General features: G+C 37.8%; 2 protein-coding genes across 3 annotated transcripts; one reads left to right on the top strand and one right to left on the bottom strand.

Moving 5' to 3' along the window:
- LOC18770930 (CBL-interacting serine/threonine-protein kinase 24) lies at nt 320–5,104 on the top strand. Of its 2 annotated transcripts, none has more exons than XM_007201987.2 (15): nt 320–541; nt 863–1,105; nt 1,252–1,314; nt 1,471–1,542; nt 1,654–1,761; nt 1,872–1,946; nt 2,093–2,146; nt 2,312–2,437; nt 2,772–2,861; nt 3,171–3,293; nt 3,518–3,637; nt 3,925–4,041; nt 4,269–4,325; nt 4,431–4,505; nt 4,708–5,104. In XM_007201987.2, the coding sequence occupies exons 2-15, from the start codon at nt 941–943 to the stop codon at nt 4,801–4,803; spliced, it is 1,341 nt and encodes a 446-aa protein (XP_007202049.1). In that variant the 5' UTR covers nt 320–541; nt 863–940; the 3' UTR covers nt 4,804–5,104. The 2 variants fall into 2 exon arrangements, with proteins under 2 accessions (XP_007202049.1, XP_020424233.1); XM_020568644.1 differs by having other exon boundaries at nt 844–1,105.
- On the bottom strand, nt 7,516–11,435 carry LOC18769697 (EIN3-binding F-box protein 1). The gene is made up of 2 exons (XM_020568641.1): nt 10,854–11,435; nt 7,516–10,270 (listed from the first exon to the last, which is right to left on the bottom strand). Exons 1-2 carry the CDS (start codon nt 10,876–10,878, stop codon nt 8,334–8,336), a joined length of 1,962 nt encoding a protein of 653 aa, XP_020424230.1. The 5' UTR covers nt 10,879–11,435; the 3' UTR covers nt 7,516–8,333.

The raw sequence follows: 14,917 nt of genomic DNA, 5'->3' as shown, positions 1-14,917 counted from the left end.
ACTAAAAAGACAAAATAAATAAATTTATTATATTATGTGGTGAATTTTTTGGGTTGTGTTTGTCAGTATTTTAAACACTTTATTTATCAACATTCTTGATACTAAAATTCGTTTAAGCAACTCTATAAATAGTAATTTAGTGCTAATTACATCATGTATATATATATATATATATCACGTGGCAAACGGTAAATTACGAACTTATAATTTATTGTAGATAGTAATTACCTTACCGACCAAAAAAGAAACTCAAAATCAAAACATATTTATAATAAAAAAAATGGTATATATTATTATCGGTCGAACTGTATAAATACTCGTAAGAACGTCACGTCATCTGGAAATTTCATAAAAACAAACAAAAGGCGAGCTCCGACGTAATTTCCACGTTCAGCGGTTAAATTTGGACTACTCTCTCTCTCTCTCTCTCTCTCTCTCTCTCTCTCTCCAGCCTCGGCCTCGTCGGAGCCAACCAGAGACGCAGCTTAATTCGGGCACCCGGAGATACGAAAGCACATACCTTGGATATTCTCATTATCCGGTAAGACCCCTGCCGGATTATTCCTCATGGTGTTCTCATTCTCTTGTCTTTCCAATTTTCGCTCTCTCACTCCGATTCACCACCTCTCGATTCATTAGTGGTCAATTTGATTGCTGAAAATCACAACCACGCGAATTGAATTCCACAATTTTCGACTTGTCTCTTCGCTCCATGATCCGTCGATGGGTGCTTCGGTTCCCTACAATCTTCAATACAAAAAAATTCGATCTTTTCTTAATTAAGAGCAGTGCTAAAACTTGGTTTTATTGAATTTACATTTTTTTTTGGTTTGGTGTGTGGAGTTTTTGTTTGTCTTGGCAGATCCTAAATTCTGAATTTCCGTGAATCGAAGAGTTTGGTTTTGTTATTTTTGTGGGAAATGAGCTTACAGAGATAACAATGAAGAAGGTGTCGAGAAAGGTAGGGAAGTATGAGGTTGGGCGAACCATCGGCGAAGGAACATTCGCCAAGGTTAAGTTTGCCAGGAACATCGAAACCGGTGAAAGTGTGGCCATGAAGATTTTGGCCAAAAGCACCATTCTCAAGCACAGAATGGTTGATCAGGTATTCACTTGCTCTTCCTTCCTTCAATCCCAAATACAATTTCACACACACGTATAAGTCAATATGTGTGTTTAAATTTTGGTTTTATATGATTGCTCCCCACTTGGACTAAATGACTAGGCTAACTTCTTTTAGTTCTGTTTCAGATTAAAAGAGAGATATCCATAATGAAGATTGTCAGGCATCCTAATATAGTACGGTTGCATGAGGTATTCTTATACGTCCCCGAATAATCACCTCATTTCTTTGAGGACTTTTCTTGTTAACATTAAGAAATTGCTATATATTCTCTTCTTGACATCACCGCTGATATGGCTTTTTTTCTTTTCCTTGTCACTTTTGGCTCTCTCATTTCAAAATTCTAGGTTTTGGCGGGCCGGACGAAAATATTTATAATTCTCGAGTTTGTAACTGGAGGAGAATTGTTTGATAAAATTGTAAGGTTTCTTCTTGAATTGGGACCATCGTCATTATAACCAACTCACTTACATTCCTGTAGGTTTATCCCTTTATGCCAGAATATTTTAACACTTAATTTTGATTTACAGGTTCACCAAGGAAAGCTTCCTGAATATGAATCCAGGAAATACTTTCAACAGCTCATAGATGCAGTTGCCCATTGTCATAGTAAGGGTGTGTTCCACAGAGACCTGAAGGTGCAAATCAATATTTAGTTTGACACTAATTTTTCTACTTGCATTTCTGATTTCTATACAGTGCTGTGGTCCTGAGTAGTTCTGTATTTTCTTTGTGATATAATTTGCAGCCCGAGAATCTTCTCCTTGATTCTTATGGAAATTTGAAGGTTTCTGATTTTGGACTAAGTGCATTGCCTGAACAAGTAAGAATTATCTCATTCTATATGCATTCTATCAAGCTTGAGAAGTTTACTTTTTTTAATATGCTTTTCTTAAACTTTATCCTTTCTTCTTCTCTTCTCTTCTATCTCTCTGACTAATACTTCTACATTGCCTAATCTTTGAGCAGGGAGTTGGTCTTCTTCACACTACGTGTGGAACCCCAAACTATGTTGCGCCTGAGGTACATTTTTTATACACTTCACTGTTGCATTCACACCATCCAATCGATGAGATAGATACCTTGTGACTTGGTATTGTGTGCCAAAAAAAAAAGCAATAATTATAGAAGTCAGGTGGAGAGAACAAAATGTTATGCTAAATATGTTATGCTACCATTGCCTAACAGGTGCTGGGGGACCAAGGTTATGATGGCGCAGCTGCTGATGTTTGGTCATGTGGGGTCATCCTATATGTTCTAATGGCTGGATATCTCCCATTTGATGAGACAAACCTTCATACCCTATATAGAAAGGTATGCTGCCATTGTTCAACATATTGCACTGTCCATGCCTAACACAATCATTTTCTTCACTGTATATCTTAAAATTTTCGTTTATTTTCTTTTCTTTCCTTCTGAGATGTCTTATATTTTCACACTATCCTATTGTATTCCTATTCACATACTTTGTTGTACCGCAGTATCAGACATACAACCAGTATAGTCTCCAGAACACATTTGTGCCTTTATCCCCCCCTCCTTTCACTTCTTGTCACTCCTACAATTATTCTTTATGGACGTTATAAGAGCATTTTATACTGCACAAGCGTCATAGGAGCTTCTAACCGTTCATTTGGCTTGTCTGTAGATTAATGCAGCAGAGTTTTCCTGTCCATATTGGTTTTCTCCTGAGGCAAATTCTCTGATACATAAGATACTTGATCCTAATCCTAAAACTGTGAGTATTTTATTTCAACATATGCAGATTTTAGTAATTTCCAAGACAATTGATTTAAAGATCTATACGGTTAACGGTTAACTTCACATAGTATTTTCATGATCAAATAAAGTGTGTTTGTACAAGTATTTATCAAAAAAATTCTATGTTTATTGGAAGCCATATGCCCGTAGAGTATGTGCTATAATAGGGAGGAGGGTCTTGGTTTACTTATAATGTCAGTTCAGGGAAAAGAAAAATATCTGCATTACTGGGACAAAGTTAATGATTCTCCTTTGCTTTCTTTAACTGGTTCATGTGTTAATGCAGCGTATTCAGATTGGAGGAATCAGAAAGGATCCTTGGTTTAGGAGAAATTATGTGCCTTTCAAAAATGGGGAAGATGAGGAAGTGAGTTTGGATGATGTTCATGCAGTGTTTGAAGATATTGAGGTTGGTTGGTGATTTGTTTGTGCTACACTGTTGCTTTAAGTAAGAAATTTTCCAATGCAAGTTCCACAATTCATATATGCTTATGAAGTATAGATTATAGATTAGTAGGGTACAGTAAATTAATGATAATGTGATGGCTTTCATTGTTTGCCCTAGTTTATGCATTTCAAAGTCTATTTGGTACCTAAAGTACAAAGCATTTGTTCACTATCGGTTTGTCACAGGACCAATATGTAGCAGAGAGATCAGAAAGTAAGGACGGCGGTCCATTATTAATGAATGCATTTGAGATGATTACCCTATCCCAAGGGCTAAATCTATCAGCATTGTTTGACAGGAGACAGGTATAGTTGTATGCTTTCAGTACTTTTGCTGCCACGTATTTCTCACAAATCTCTCGTGCCCAATTACTGCTTCACAGTTTGACAAGTATTCGTTTGGCTAGGCTTTAACTTGTTATTTTGTCAAAACATGTAACTTAGTACTTTTTTCTTATTCCTTGTATGCTATGTTTCTCTTCTTTTCTACAAATTGTTACTACTTTTTCGTTGTCTGCAAATTGATCGAATTTTGTAGTACTATATTTCTCTGTCTTTCTGTCTCTCAAGTTTCTTTTTTTTCCCCCTTGCAGGATTACATAAACCGGCAAACTCGATTTGTTTCCCGAAAACCAGCTAAAGTTATAATTTCAAATGTAGAAGCTGTGGCAGAATCAATGAGTCTGAAGGTCCATACACGTAATTACAAGGTATGATTTGTAGTGTTGGCCTTTACTTTATATAATCAAGTTTTTGCACCTTGTTACATACAGTCCAAACATTGACTAACGATCTTGGTTGAGGTATGAGTTTACCTTGTGCTGTGGATTGGAAGAAAATATGCACTGTGGATGATGCTACCTGAAAAATCCTTTAGTTCTTCCTTTTTTGTTTGATATAGTGTGTTCTGATCTCGTGTATAATTTTTGAACCACAGACAAGACTAGAAGGAATATCTTCAGATAAGGCCGGACAATTTGCAGTTGTCCTCGAGGTAACTTTAATTTTTGTCTGCATAACCATTGTAGTTATCCTTTGAAACGAAGCCTTGATTTCAGTAAAATCACTGTTTAACATGATTGTTATCTTTTCTATAAAGGTTTATGAAGTTGCACCATCCCTTTTCATGGTGGATGTTCGAAAGGCTACAGGAGATACTCTTGAATACCATAAGGTTAGCTTCTACTGGATTTCATAAGTTCAGGTCTATCGTTAATGTTTACTAATCATACTTGGCTGCTCAAATATGATTTTGTTTTTGGTGGGTCTCGAGTTCTCAAGCCTGATTCTTATTTTGTTTCTCCTCCTCGTAAACTCTCTTTGAAGATTGCATGCTTGCATCAGTTAATTTATCTTTCCTGTGATTCTTTTTGCAGTTTTACAAAAATTTATGTGCCAAATTAGAAGACATTATTTGGAAACCAAAAGAGGGTATGGCTAGTTCCAATTTGCTTCGAACAATGACTTGCTGATCCATTTCCTTGGGGTGTGATGCAAATCAGTGTGCAGCATTCTAGTGTGTTCTCCGTTGGGACATGTACTGAAAATAGACAGCATACTAGTGTGTTCTCCGTATGTGGTAGTCTTTGTATTTTTGTTGTTGTCAGTTTTGGTTTCAATATTGTTACGCCTACAATCATGAAAAGAAAATCTAGTAATTTTCCATCGAAAGATGTCACCGTGTATTTAGTGTGTCGGAAATGATCCTCCCAATGTATAATCATGAAGATTGTTTATTTAATCCACCAGCGTAGCGGTTTCTTTATGATTCTACAAGTAATTCTCTCTTGCATCGAGTTTTTCACGGCAAGTTCATGACATGGGATTCTGATGAACATCACCAACGGCAAGCACAATTCTTGGTTCGTTTTTTTCTTTCGGCCCTTTTTTCCTGATTATCCAACTAGACATACAGCCCAAAATTCTTTGCAAACGAAATGTCTTGAACGAGATCAAAATAAGCACTAGTTTACCGCCTTCATGTCATGATATGTTTTTCTAAAGTATATACAAAACGGCAACAATCGAAGTACTGGTAATCAATTAGTCTCAATTTTAAAGACCAATGCAACCCATGAAAGTAATAGGTAGACTTAAAACTTATGAAAGAGTAAATGGGGTGAGCTTAATCAGTCTCTGTTTCAAATATATATCATAAGCTGCTACTTAGTTAGTACATAGGAAGGAAGTGGGAAGGAAAATGATTAGGTTGGCTAAGCTAAAACAAAATGTTCAAGGTTGGAACAACTTGTTCCTGCATTTGCATTTCCATGAGATGAGATAATAGCTTTCATCTCCCTGATTTGTATTTGCTGTCTTGAGATGATTATTCCCATGGTGTGCAGAAGCAACAAGAGTGGGCGTGCAAGGTATGCAACCCATGCACCTCTTAACACACTTAGGAGGACTTGAACCCAACACCATCTCCATTTGCTCTTTCAAGCCCTGATGATCACCATCTCTCACCAACACTGGCTCAGCTTATAGAAAGAAGAAGAAAAACCAGAAGAAATCAGCAAAACCAAGATATTTTTTTAGTAGAACAATGTCTCAACTTAAATGGGTTCTTTTCAGTTACCTGAATCGGAAGGCAAGAATGTGAGAGAAAAGATAAACACCATAATGACTGTAATCTTTAGCTCATTCGTACATCTTCTTGAAGAAGCCATCATGGGATGGGATTATTTGGGTTTTGCGGGGTCTCAATAGGATGATGGAGGGAATGACTTCGTTCTGAAGCTTTTTTTTTTCCTTTAATTTTCTTTTTATTGGAGCTAACTGTCAGTTCGTCTGTCTGACTTTAGGTTTCAGCGTGAATGACTGAAGTTACAAGTTTTTTCTTTTTCATCTTTTTCTGCCTGAATTGACTTTTCCTTGCCTCCTTTTCAAATTATTGGTGTACAAATTACAATATAATGCTCTCTCTATTTTGTCATCATTCAAGGCCAGGAGGCTTTAACCTGTTAAGATTATCCCCCCTTGCTTTGTTTTCTACAAACAACACATGCCATGGTATTGACCCCATGATTTTGATGTCTCATCTATTATCCGCATGTGATTGCAACAAGGAAATAGAACTCACTCAACCATTTCCCCCAACGCTTCCAATTCTCTCTCACTTCAGCTCATGTGTGTGTGCGTGTGTGTGTGTGTGTGAGAGAGAGAGAGAGAGAGAGAGAGAGAGAGAGAGAGAGAGAGAGATGGAAAATAGTTGGATTTTTTCTACATAATTCTACGTAGAATTGCATTAAGGTGTTATCTTAAGGTGTGTTACCAACATGATCATTTTGATTGATGATGAGAGGGGGTCTGATGTGTGCTCTGGAAATGCACTCTCAAAGTCAAGATCAAGAGCCCATGCTTTCCAGGACTTGCAGAAAGAAGCTACTTTCTGCAGTGGTGTCATAAAATAAAACAGCCTCCTTTGTTTGTGGATTTACTCTTATTAGCCTAAAGAGAACCAACAATTTGCTCAAAGGGCCTCCTTCAGTCCATGGATTTCTTAAAAGATAGATGTATTTTCTTCTGCTTTTCTCTTTCTTTTTTTTGTTGGTTTTGGGTGGCTAGGAGGGGGGGTTGTGTGAAAAACATAATATGAATGACATGATTGAAATTGGTACTTCCTTTTTTCAGAAACAGGGGAGAATCTGTACACAGTCTAACCTGTTCAACATCTCAGGCTTCAGAACCACCACATGGTTAGAGGACAGAAATAGTAGGCTAGGAGGCTAGCACGGCCAGACCCTTATCTGCTATTATTTTAGAGATTTATACGTAATACATGCATAGATAGGACAAACAGTCATTCATTGATAATAAAATCAACAGTCGGGTAGCCAAAATTGCCATTCTTTTTCTTTCATCTCTCACCAGAGAGTACAGACAACAGACACACCAGAACAGAAGAGCTGGTTGCTTTCGCTGCCTTGGGCAGCTCACCCCCTCGCCAGTTGTTTCATCATCCTGACATTACTACCACCTCATCGCCATCTCTTCATGTCTCTAATGTACATAAACAACACACACCACTTTAACTGTTGGCCTCCAAAACCTCACCAGACTTGTCATCTCTAAATTTGTAAATTGCCATTTCATTTCTTTTCTTCTTTTGTAATTTTTTTTTTTTTGTGCATCGAAATTTGTCATCAATTATGTATTCTTATATAAAAGAAATCCATCCCACATGATGAAAAAATAACTTCAAACTTTACTCGTAGTTGCAGAGTACAATTCATAAGCAAAGAGAAACCTGCAAAACCATGACTTAGTTGGGGAAAAAAACAAACCCTAAACAAGGTTGTCTACGGCAGATGAATGGAATCACCGCCACCACCAAAGCCGAAAAGCAGGAGGAACACGTACTTGGATTTGAACCGCACATAGCAACCAAACACTTACTAAATATGCTCATGAAACGGGAAAACTAGTCCCAGAAACATGTGCAAGACCAAGACCCTAAATAAACACAAAGGAAAAACTATAATCTCAGACAACAGACTTCCGTAAGACTGAAAAATAAGGAAAGCTTGATCAGACACGCCAACTAAGGAATGCAGGACAAAGCTAAAAACACCAGGTAAACCATCCAGTGCAACAAAAAGAGGACCGAATGCAAGTGGAAACACCTTGTCTCAGCGGTTGGTGACCGCATTCTAGGGGAACCATGGCCATGAAAGAGGCAGCCTCCCGTTGATGAGGGGGCTAAACAGTTGAAACAGGCTTTCCCAAGTTAAGAAAGCCTGCAAAAAAAGAAGACAACCGACGAAATTATCTGCCAAAGTCCCCCTGGAAAACAACCAAGCCACTGAGCTACCAAGCAGGGCCACTGCTGATGAGCCAAAAATGTTGTATGCTGAACGTCGCCACCCGTGTGAACTGACTCTATGAACTTAACATCTACGATCTGACAAGTCGAACTATAGTTCTTTGGATTTCTTGATCTTACCCCTACGTAATATCTACTTCTCTCCCTTGCCACATAGGCATGTTGTTCCATTCGTGATTAAGCCAGGATATCACATCTCCACAAGCTCTCGACAAGTAGCTCAACTGATCTGTTGCTGATTGCAGTACAGTTTTGGAGATTCAGCCCCACCAGGGTCTTGCCCAATTTCTTCAGGGAAGAGAGGCTTTTGTGTGATATTTCAGAACAGCCAGAAATGGAGAGGACTTGCAAATTGATCCGATCTGCACAAGCAAGGAAAGCAAGGCCAGAATCTGTGATTGCACACTTGGATACATCTAGCTCACGAAGAAACAAGCAGTTGTCTGCAATTGCCGCCAAGCTTGCATCAGTAATCTTCCTGCACCCATCGAGACTCAGTACCTCCAGAGTCTCCCCATGTAGCCTAGCTAATGCCACAACTACTTCATCTGTCAAATTCAAGCAACCATTAAGATTCACTTTGACAAGTCCTTCCTCCAAACTCTCTAGAAGCGAGAGAATCCCAGCATCTGTCATTCCATAGAGACCACTCAGGTCTACATTCTGGAGCTGAGGGCACAACCTTCCTACCAGGGCCAGGCTAGCACTACCAAAGCCAGGGCAGTTTCGAACGGACAAGGATCGAAGCGATATGCAAGAAGAGAGCATAGGTACTGCTGAACCTATATCCTTGATTCCCATGCACTTCACTAGAGTAAGAGACCTCAGCTTTGCTCCACAGTTCGAGAGGGCAGAAATTATCCCTGCTTGGGTAACCCTGTTACACTCCTCCAGTTGCAAGCTCTCAAGCGATCCTGCAGCTTTGGCAAAACCTACCAGCCCATTGTCAGACACAAAGCAACACTTGCGAAGGCACATCTGCTTCAAATTTGTGCAACCCTTGCCAATGGCTTCAAGACTGACATCTGTAGTTCCCCGACAGGAAGTAATTGTCAATGAAACCAGATTGTGCAAAGCTTGAGCATTACCCATGACCCAAAAGCCTTTCTCACTTACATTCTGGAGACCACTAAGAACTAAATTGGTAACAGCCTTGCCATAATGCCCAATCACGGCTAGAGAGAAATCTGTGATGTTCAAAGCCTGAAGCTTTACCTTCGTTAGCACAGAAGAAGCTGATGATAACAGACTAGAAACTCCATGATCTCCAACAAGAGTGCAGTCTCTGATAGATATGGACTGCAGCTTGGAGCAAAACCTTCCAATAGCTTGCAAGCCCTCATTACCGATCCTTGAACAGGCTTCAACATTCAAAGCAGTCAAATTTGGGCATCTCTCTGCAATTGCAATCAAACCTCTGTTGGAAATTGAGGGGCACTGGCAAAGATCAAGCTTCTCCAACAAAGGGCATCCTTTAGCTATCTCAATCAGACCTTCGTCACCAACAGAAGAGACGTTCCATAAAGAAAGAGACTTGAGAGAAGGGCACCCCTGAGCAACTGCTGAGAGGCCAAGGTTGGTAACCCCACGGAATGAGTTGCTACCTCGAATCGATAGCTTACCCAGTCCCCCACGGCTACTGGTTCCAACGGCAATAGCAGCAAGTCTAATATCTGTTGCTTTCTTCCCTTCCAAACACCTTGTGAGGTAACCATCATTTTCCAGTTCTTGATCTTCTTCACCAGTGGTCATTTCAGTGTCATCTGAATTGTCAAGCTTCAAGGGTTGAATCACCTTATCTGCAGCTGGGCTTTTACAAAGATCAACCTTGCGGATGCTGCTTAAGAGCATAAGCCACTTCTTAGAGACGCATGCACATGAGCTCCTTTCTTTACCACCATCCAGGCGCCTGAAGATCTCAAAGAGACATTCATCAGGAAGAACTTCAATTGAAGGCTTCCTGACTTGCTCAAAATCGCTCCCTTCGAACGCAAATTGGGAATCTTTGCGAGCCCGCTTGCTAGGAGGGTAATACACACTGCCAATTGACAACAGGCAACCCAAATCCATGGGATTTGAGTAAAAAGAACCCGCAGGATAGAAATCATCATCACCTGAAAACCCCAAAACAAAAACTAAACTCAGCTACAAGCATCCACATCTCAAGTCTGAAAGCTAAATCTGAAGTCAAAATCATTACATCCAATGAAGGAATACTGAAAGCCAAACCTTAAGTCTGGATGATGATATTGAAAGATAACTAATAATTTTAATCATGGATTAAATTCAATATGTGAGGATTTACCATATTATACAATCCTAGTGAATCTAAACACTCTGGATTGGGATTTCTAAGCGAAATCTTTTTCCCCCTAAAAACACCAACAGCAAAAAGGCATAGGATTTTCGAACAAAACAAACATCCAGAGGATGAAAAGGGCAACAAGCATGTATGACAATATATGATCTTGAACACAATAAGATATTTGAATATTCAAAGCAGGCATTGAATCTAAGCATTCTTCAACCAACAAGGGAGCAAAAGATTAAGGCAAGAGGACATATAGATCGATATGAATTGGATATAAAGATTACAACTTGAGACCAACCCGTTAAAACTAGACCAAGATGAAGAAACCCCATTAGACCGAACCCACAAAAATCGGATCATAACCTCACAAAAACATAGGAACTTACCACTGTAATTAACGAGGGCAGGCATGACTGTTCCTCGGAGCACAAACCTCCAGAGATGGCAAAGAGAAAAAGGCTGAAGACGAAAAGCGTTGAGATCAGAGTGAAGAGAGTGCAGAGGTTAAAGAGCATTTGAGAAAGAACCCTAACAAGTAGGGAAAAAAAGATGGAGGAAGAAATGAGGAGCTTGGTGAAATGGGTATGGTGTTGCGGAGGAGAATGGCAATGGTATATATGTGTCATTGGGAAAAGCTTATATTGGGAAAAGAGAAATACAAAGGTGTCGCTCTCATCTTCTCTCTCTCTCTCTCTCTCTCTCTTCTGCTCTCTCACATACACCTGATCTGCTACATGCAATGAATCCTTCCTCAAAACCAGTCTTCCCTACTCTAACCACCTCCCTCAGCAAAATACCGCCAAACCGAAAACCGCCCTTACCCTTTTTTATTTTTTATTTTCTATTGTACAACATTTTTTATTTGTGGTGTTAATTGGGTTTATAATTTGATAGGAGTTTATTATAAGATTCATGCATGTGTCACGATACATATCATTATTTTAAATTAAATTTCATTTTTACCAAAATAATATATGCTTTTTATTTTGGGGGCTGATGATCCTTGTATTGTATCATGCATCATCTTACTTGTGTTATGCCAATGCTTGTTTAGTTTCACTTCAACTTAAATTAGTAAGTTTATAAACTTTGGGTTGATCATTTTTCAACACATCACATCAAATACTTTACTTTCATTTGGAAAATTTATAAATTTAAATGGATTTTTTTTCCATATATACATTGAATCAAATACTGTGGTCCAATTCAAGGTCCCCTCACTCTCTCTCTCTTTTTTCTTTTTTTTTTTGGTTTTGGTTTGGTCACAAAGGGGAGAGAATCCAACAAGTTCCAAGTTAGAAATATGCCCTCACAAATATTTTTTTTAAAAAGAAAAGAGATATACAATGTAACCAGATTAATTAGTAATAAAATGAGTATGAAATTAAAAGGTAATCTGCAACTTCGTGCTTATAATTTTTGTATGAGGTCATTTTTACTCATAGCTATATGCATGCGTTCGTGAATTTGGATTGGATTGGATTTTAACAGCTTTATTTTTCTATGTTACTTTGACCTTTGTTGATTGTCTAGAGATTTAATTTTATTTAGACTTTATTGATTAACACGTTTAAATAAGATAAAATAAAGGCAAGTGTTGTAATATTAAGCCGAAATATTATGATCAGGCAAGAATTACATAAATCATAAATGATGATGATGGCGTCAATTGGGAGGAAAGAGTTGATGATGTATTGTCTACTAATTGAAGAACTGAGTCTCATAATTAAACCCATTATTAGGTGGCTTTTGATTTGTCCTTTCAACGGATAATTAACCTTGTTTCTGTTTGGAACCAAACCACTCAAATTAAAGAGTGGTGGCAAATTGGCAAATTGGCAAATTGGCAAATTGGCATGTCTAATCAACTATATGTGGGATAAGATTTGAAAATATGCAACTTCATCTTTCGTTTTTTGTATGTATTACATCAAACACTCTAAACGTGAATTCTTTTGACCACAATAGCACGGGTAAAACGATTATATCATTAATGAATTTTCTATATCGATCTATGCAAAGAAAGTTGCATTTGTTTGATTGACGAATTTATCCTTCTCTATTAGCATAGAAATCGATAATAATCTATTATTTTAGGGTTCGTTTGGGAGTGCTTCTAGAACAGTTAAAAGCGCTTTCTGACAACAAAAAGCGCTTTGAGGGAAAAATTTAGAAGTACTTTTGGGCCATAGAAGCGCTTTATGAATATAGAACTGTCATGTGCTTCTTCAGGAAGCACTCCCAAGTACTTTTCCAAGAAGCACTTCGGTTTTTTATGAAAATTTCAATATATTTATAATAAAAGCACTTTTAGTATAAGCGCTTATAAGTAGAAGTGCTTCTTAAAAAAACAGTCTCAAACGAGCTCTTAGGGTGTTGTATTTAACAAGAAATCGATGCCTAATACATAGCTTGACGAAGCTAAATTTTGGCAAGCAAATGTTGATATTGGACCGAAGAAAGAAAAGTAAAATGTTGGCATGGCATCCATTGACAAGTTAAAGTTGTGCGAAATTGTAGCACGAATACAAGTCAACATGCAGTGGTCAAAATTTGTTTCCCATAGAGATAGAGGACATACATGCATTATGCATACATCAGATATGAATATGAGGGAAGGAGAGTGGGGCCCATGCGATATGCCATCTGGTTCTCTTCCCTTGGACAAATTAAAAAGTTGATGTGAGGATGTGCAATGAATTTGTAATTAAATAACATTTGTCTGTAGGTCCGATGGATGTTTCAAAATTTAACATTTTCAGACTAAGTAGGCTTAGAAAATAAATAATAAAAAATATTCAGAGTCGGGTTGGGTTGGGTTGGGTTAGAAATTAGAATGAATCAATGGATCGCTTTCAAGTATCCGCTTAGAGAGAGAAAGAGAGAGAGAGAGAGAGAGAGAGAGAGAGAGAAGAGATGATACAAAATTTGGCTTTTTTCTTAGTTGTGGGTTTTTCATTTTGGTTGATTTTCTAATTAAAGTCGATAGCTACTACCTCTATTCGTTTTCTTCAAGACTCCGCCAAAGCCAACGTACCGACCATGTCTTCTTTTCACTATTCACCAACTTTTGCCTTGTTTGGTTAACTTGCTTTTTGTTTTTTAACTTAAATTATAAGCGCATAATCAGGTAAAAAAGTTGTTTGTACTGTGATTTGAAAATAATTAACTGTAAAGTAAAGCAGTTCTATGTTTAATAAATAATATTTTTAAACTGTTGTTAGTACAAAAAGTTGTGTCAAAACCGTTTGATACATTTAATATAAAACTATTGTAAAACAATAACTAAAATAGACATGATGTTGAAAGTGTTATATACTAATCATGTGGTGGTAGTGGTGGTGGTGAAAGATATGGAGGTGAAGGTGGTTGTGGTAAAAGAGATGAAGGTGAATGTGGTGGTGGTGATGAAAGTGGGGTTGGTGGTTGTGATAGTGGTGGTGGTGGGATGGCGCTTGTGGGGGTGGATGTGGTGGTGGTGGCGGAAGATAAGGAGGATGTAGTGGTGGTGGTGTCGGTGGTTGTGGAAGTGGTCAATGTGGTGGTGAAGTTGGATTTGGAAGTAGAGGTGGTGTCATTTTTTAAAATGAATTATGGTATTTTGAGAATTAAAAAAATTCATTAACGGCTCATCTATGTTTTTTTTTTAAAGCAGTTTTGAAAAGCAACTTAAAGACTGCTTTTAAAAGTTGTTGTCAAAAAGTCACTGCTTTTAAAATAATCAGGATATTTTATTTTTACCAAACACCTTAAACAACTTAACTTTAAAGTGAAGTAGGTTTTTGGGGGGAAAAAAATCTCAAACGGAGCCTAAGTAGAAGCTTCTATATTCCTACTAATAACAATGTGACATATGTATCCTAACCATAATATGTGTTTTTTGTTTTTTTTTTTATACATTTCTTTCTTTAAACTTGGTCCATGTTTTTATTTTTTATTTTTATAAATTAAAAAAAATGGTTAAAAGAATGCATGCATTGCATTTTTGCCTTTTGCCTTTTGCCTTTTTTTGTTGGTTGTGATTAGAAAGAATGATGTCAAAATGTGCATTGAATATAAGAAATATGAAGGTGTTTATTACCAGAAGCCAGGTATGGCGTGGGCGGGATTGAAAATGTGACCAGAAACAGGGATGGAATGAATGGAAGACTAGAAACATTGGATCCTCTCTCTCTCCCCACTTGGTCTGGGACTGGGTCTTTCTTTGTGTAATGTAGAGTCGACTTGGTAAATAATTAAAGAAGACAAGGGTATTTATGTAATTCAAAAATAAATATCTTGGAAATTTCAGACCCTCTCCTCCCTCCATCAATGAATTTCCACAAGGTTCGTGCTCATCTAGAAAAGGGAATGAGGAAGAAACAAACAAGGAAAGAAAGTACACATCTCTATTTTTTCTTTACCAAACCCCCCAAATGAAATAAATATAAAGAAAAAAACCCACTCCCCC

This window comes from Prunus persica, chromosome G7 (assembly GCF_000346465.2).
Source record: "Prunus persica cultivar Lovell chromosome G7, Prunus_persica_NCBIv2, whole genome shotgun sequence".
Lineage (NCBI taxonomy): Eukaryota > Viridiplantae > Streptophyta > Magnoliopsida > Rosales > Rosaceae > Prunus > Prunus persica.
The sequence above is the reverse complement of the archived record's forward strand: the minus strand, read 5'-3'. Positions and strand labels throughout refer to the sequence as shown.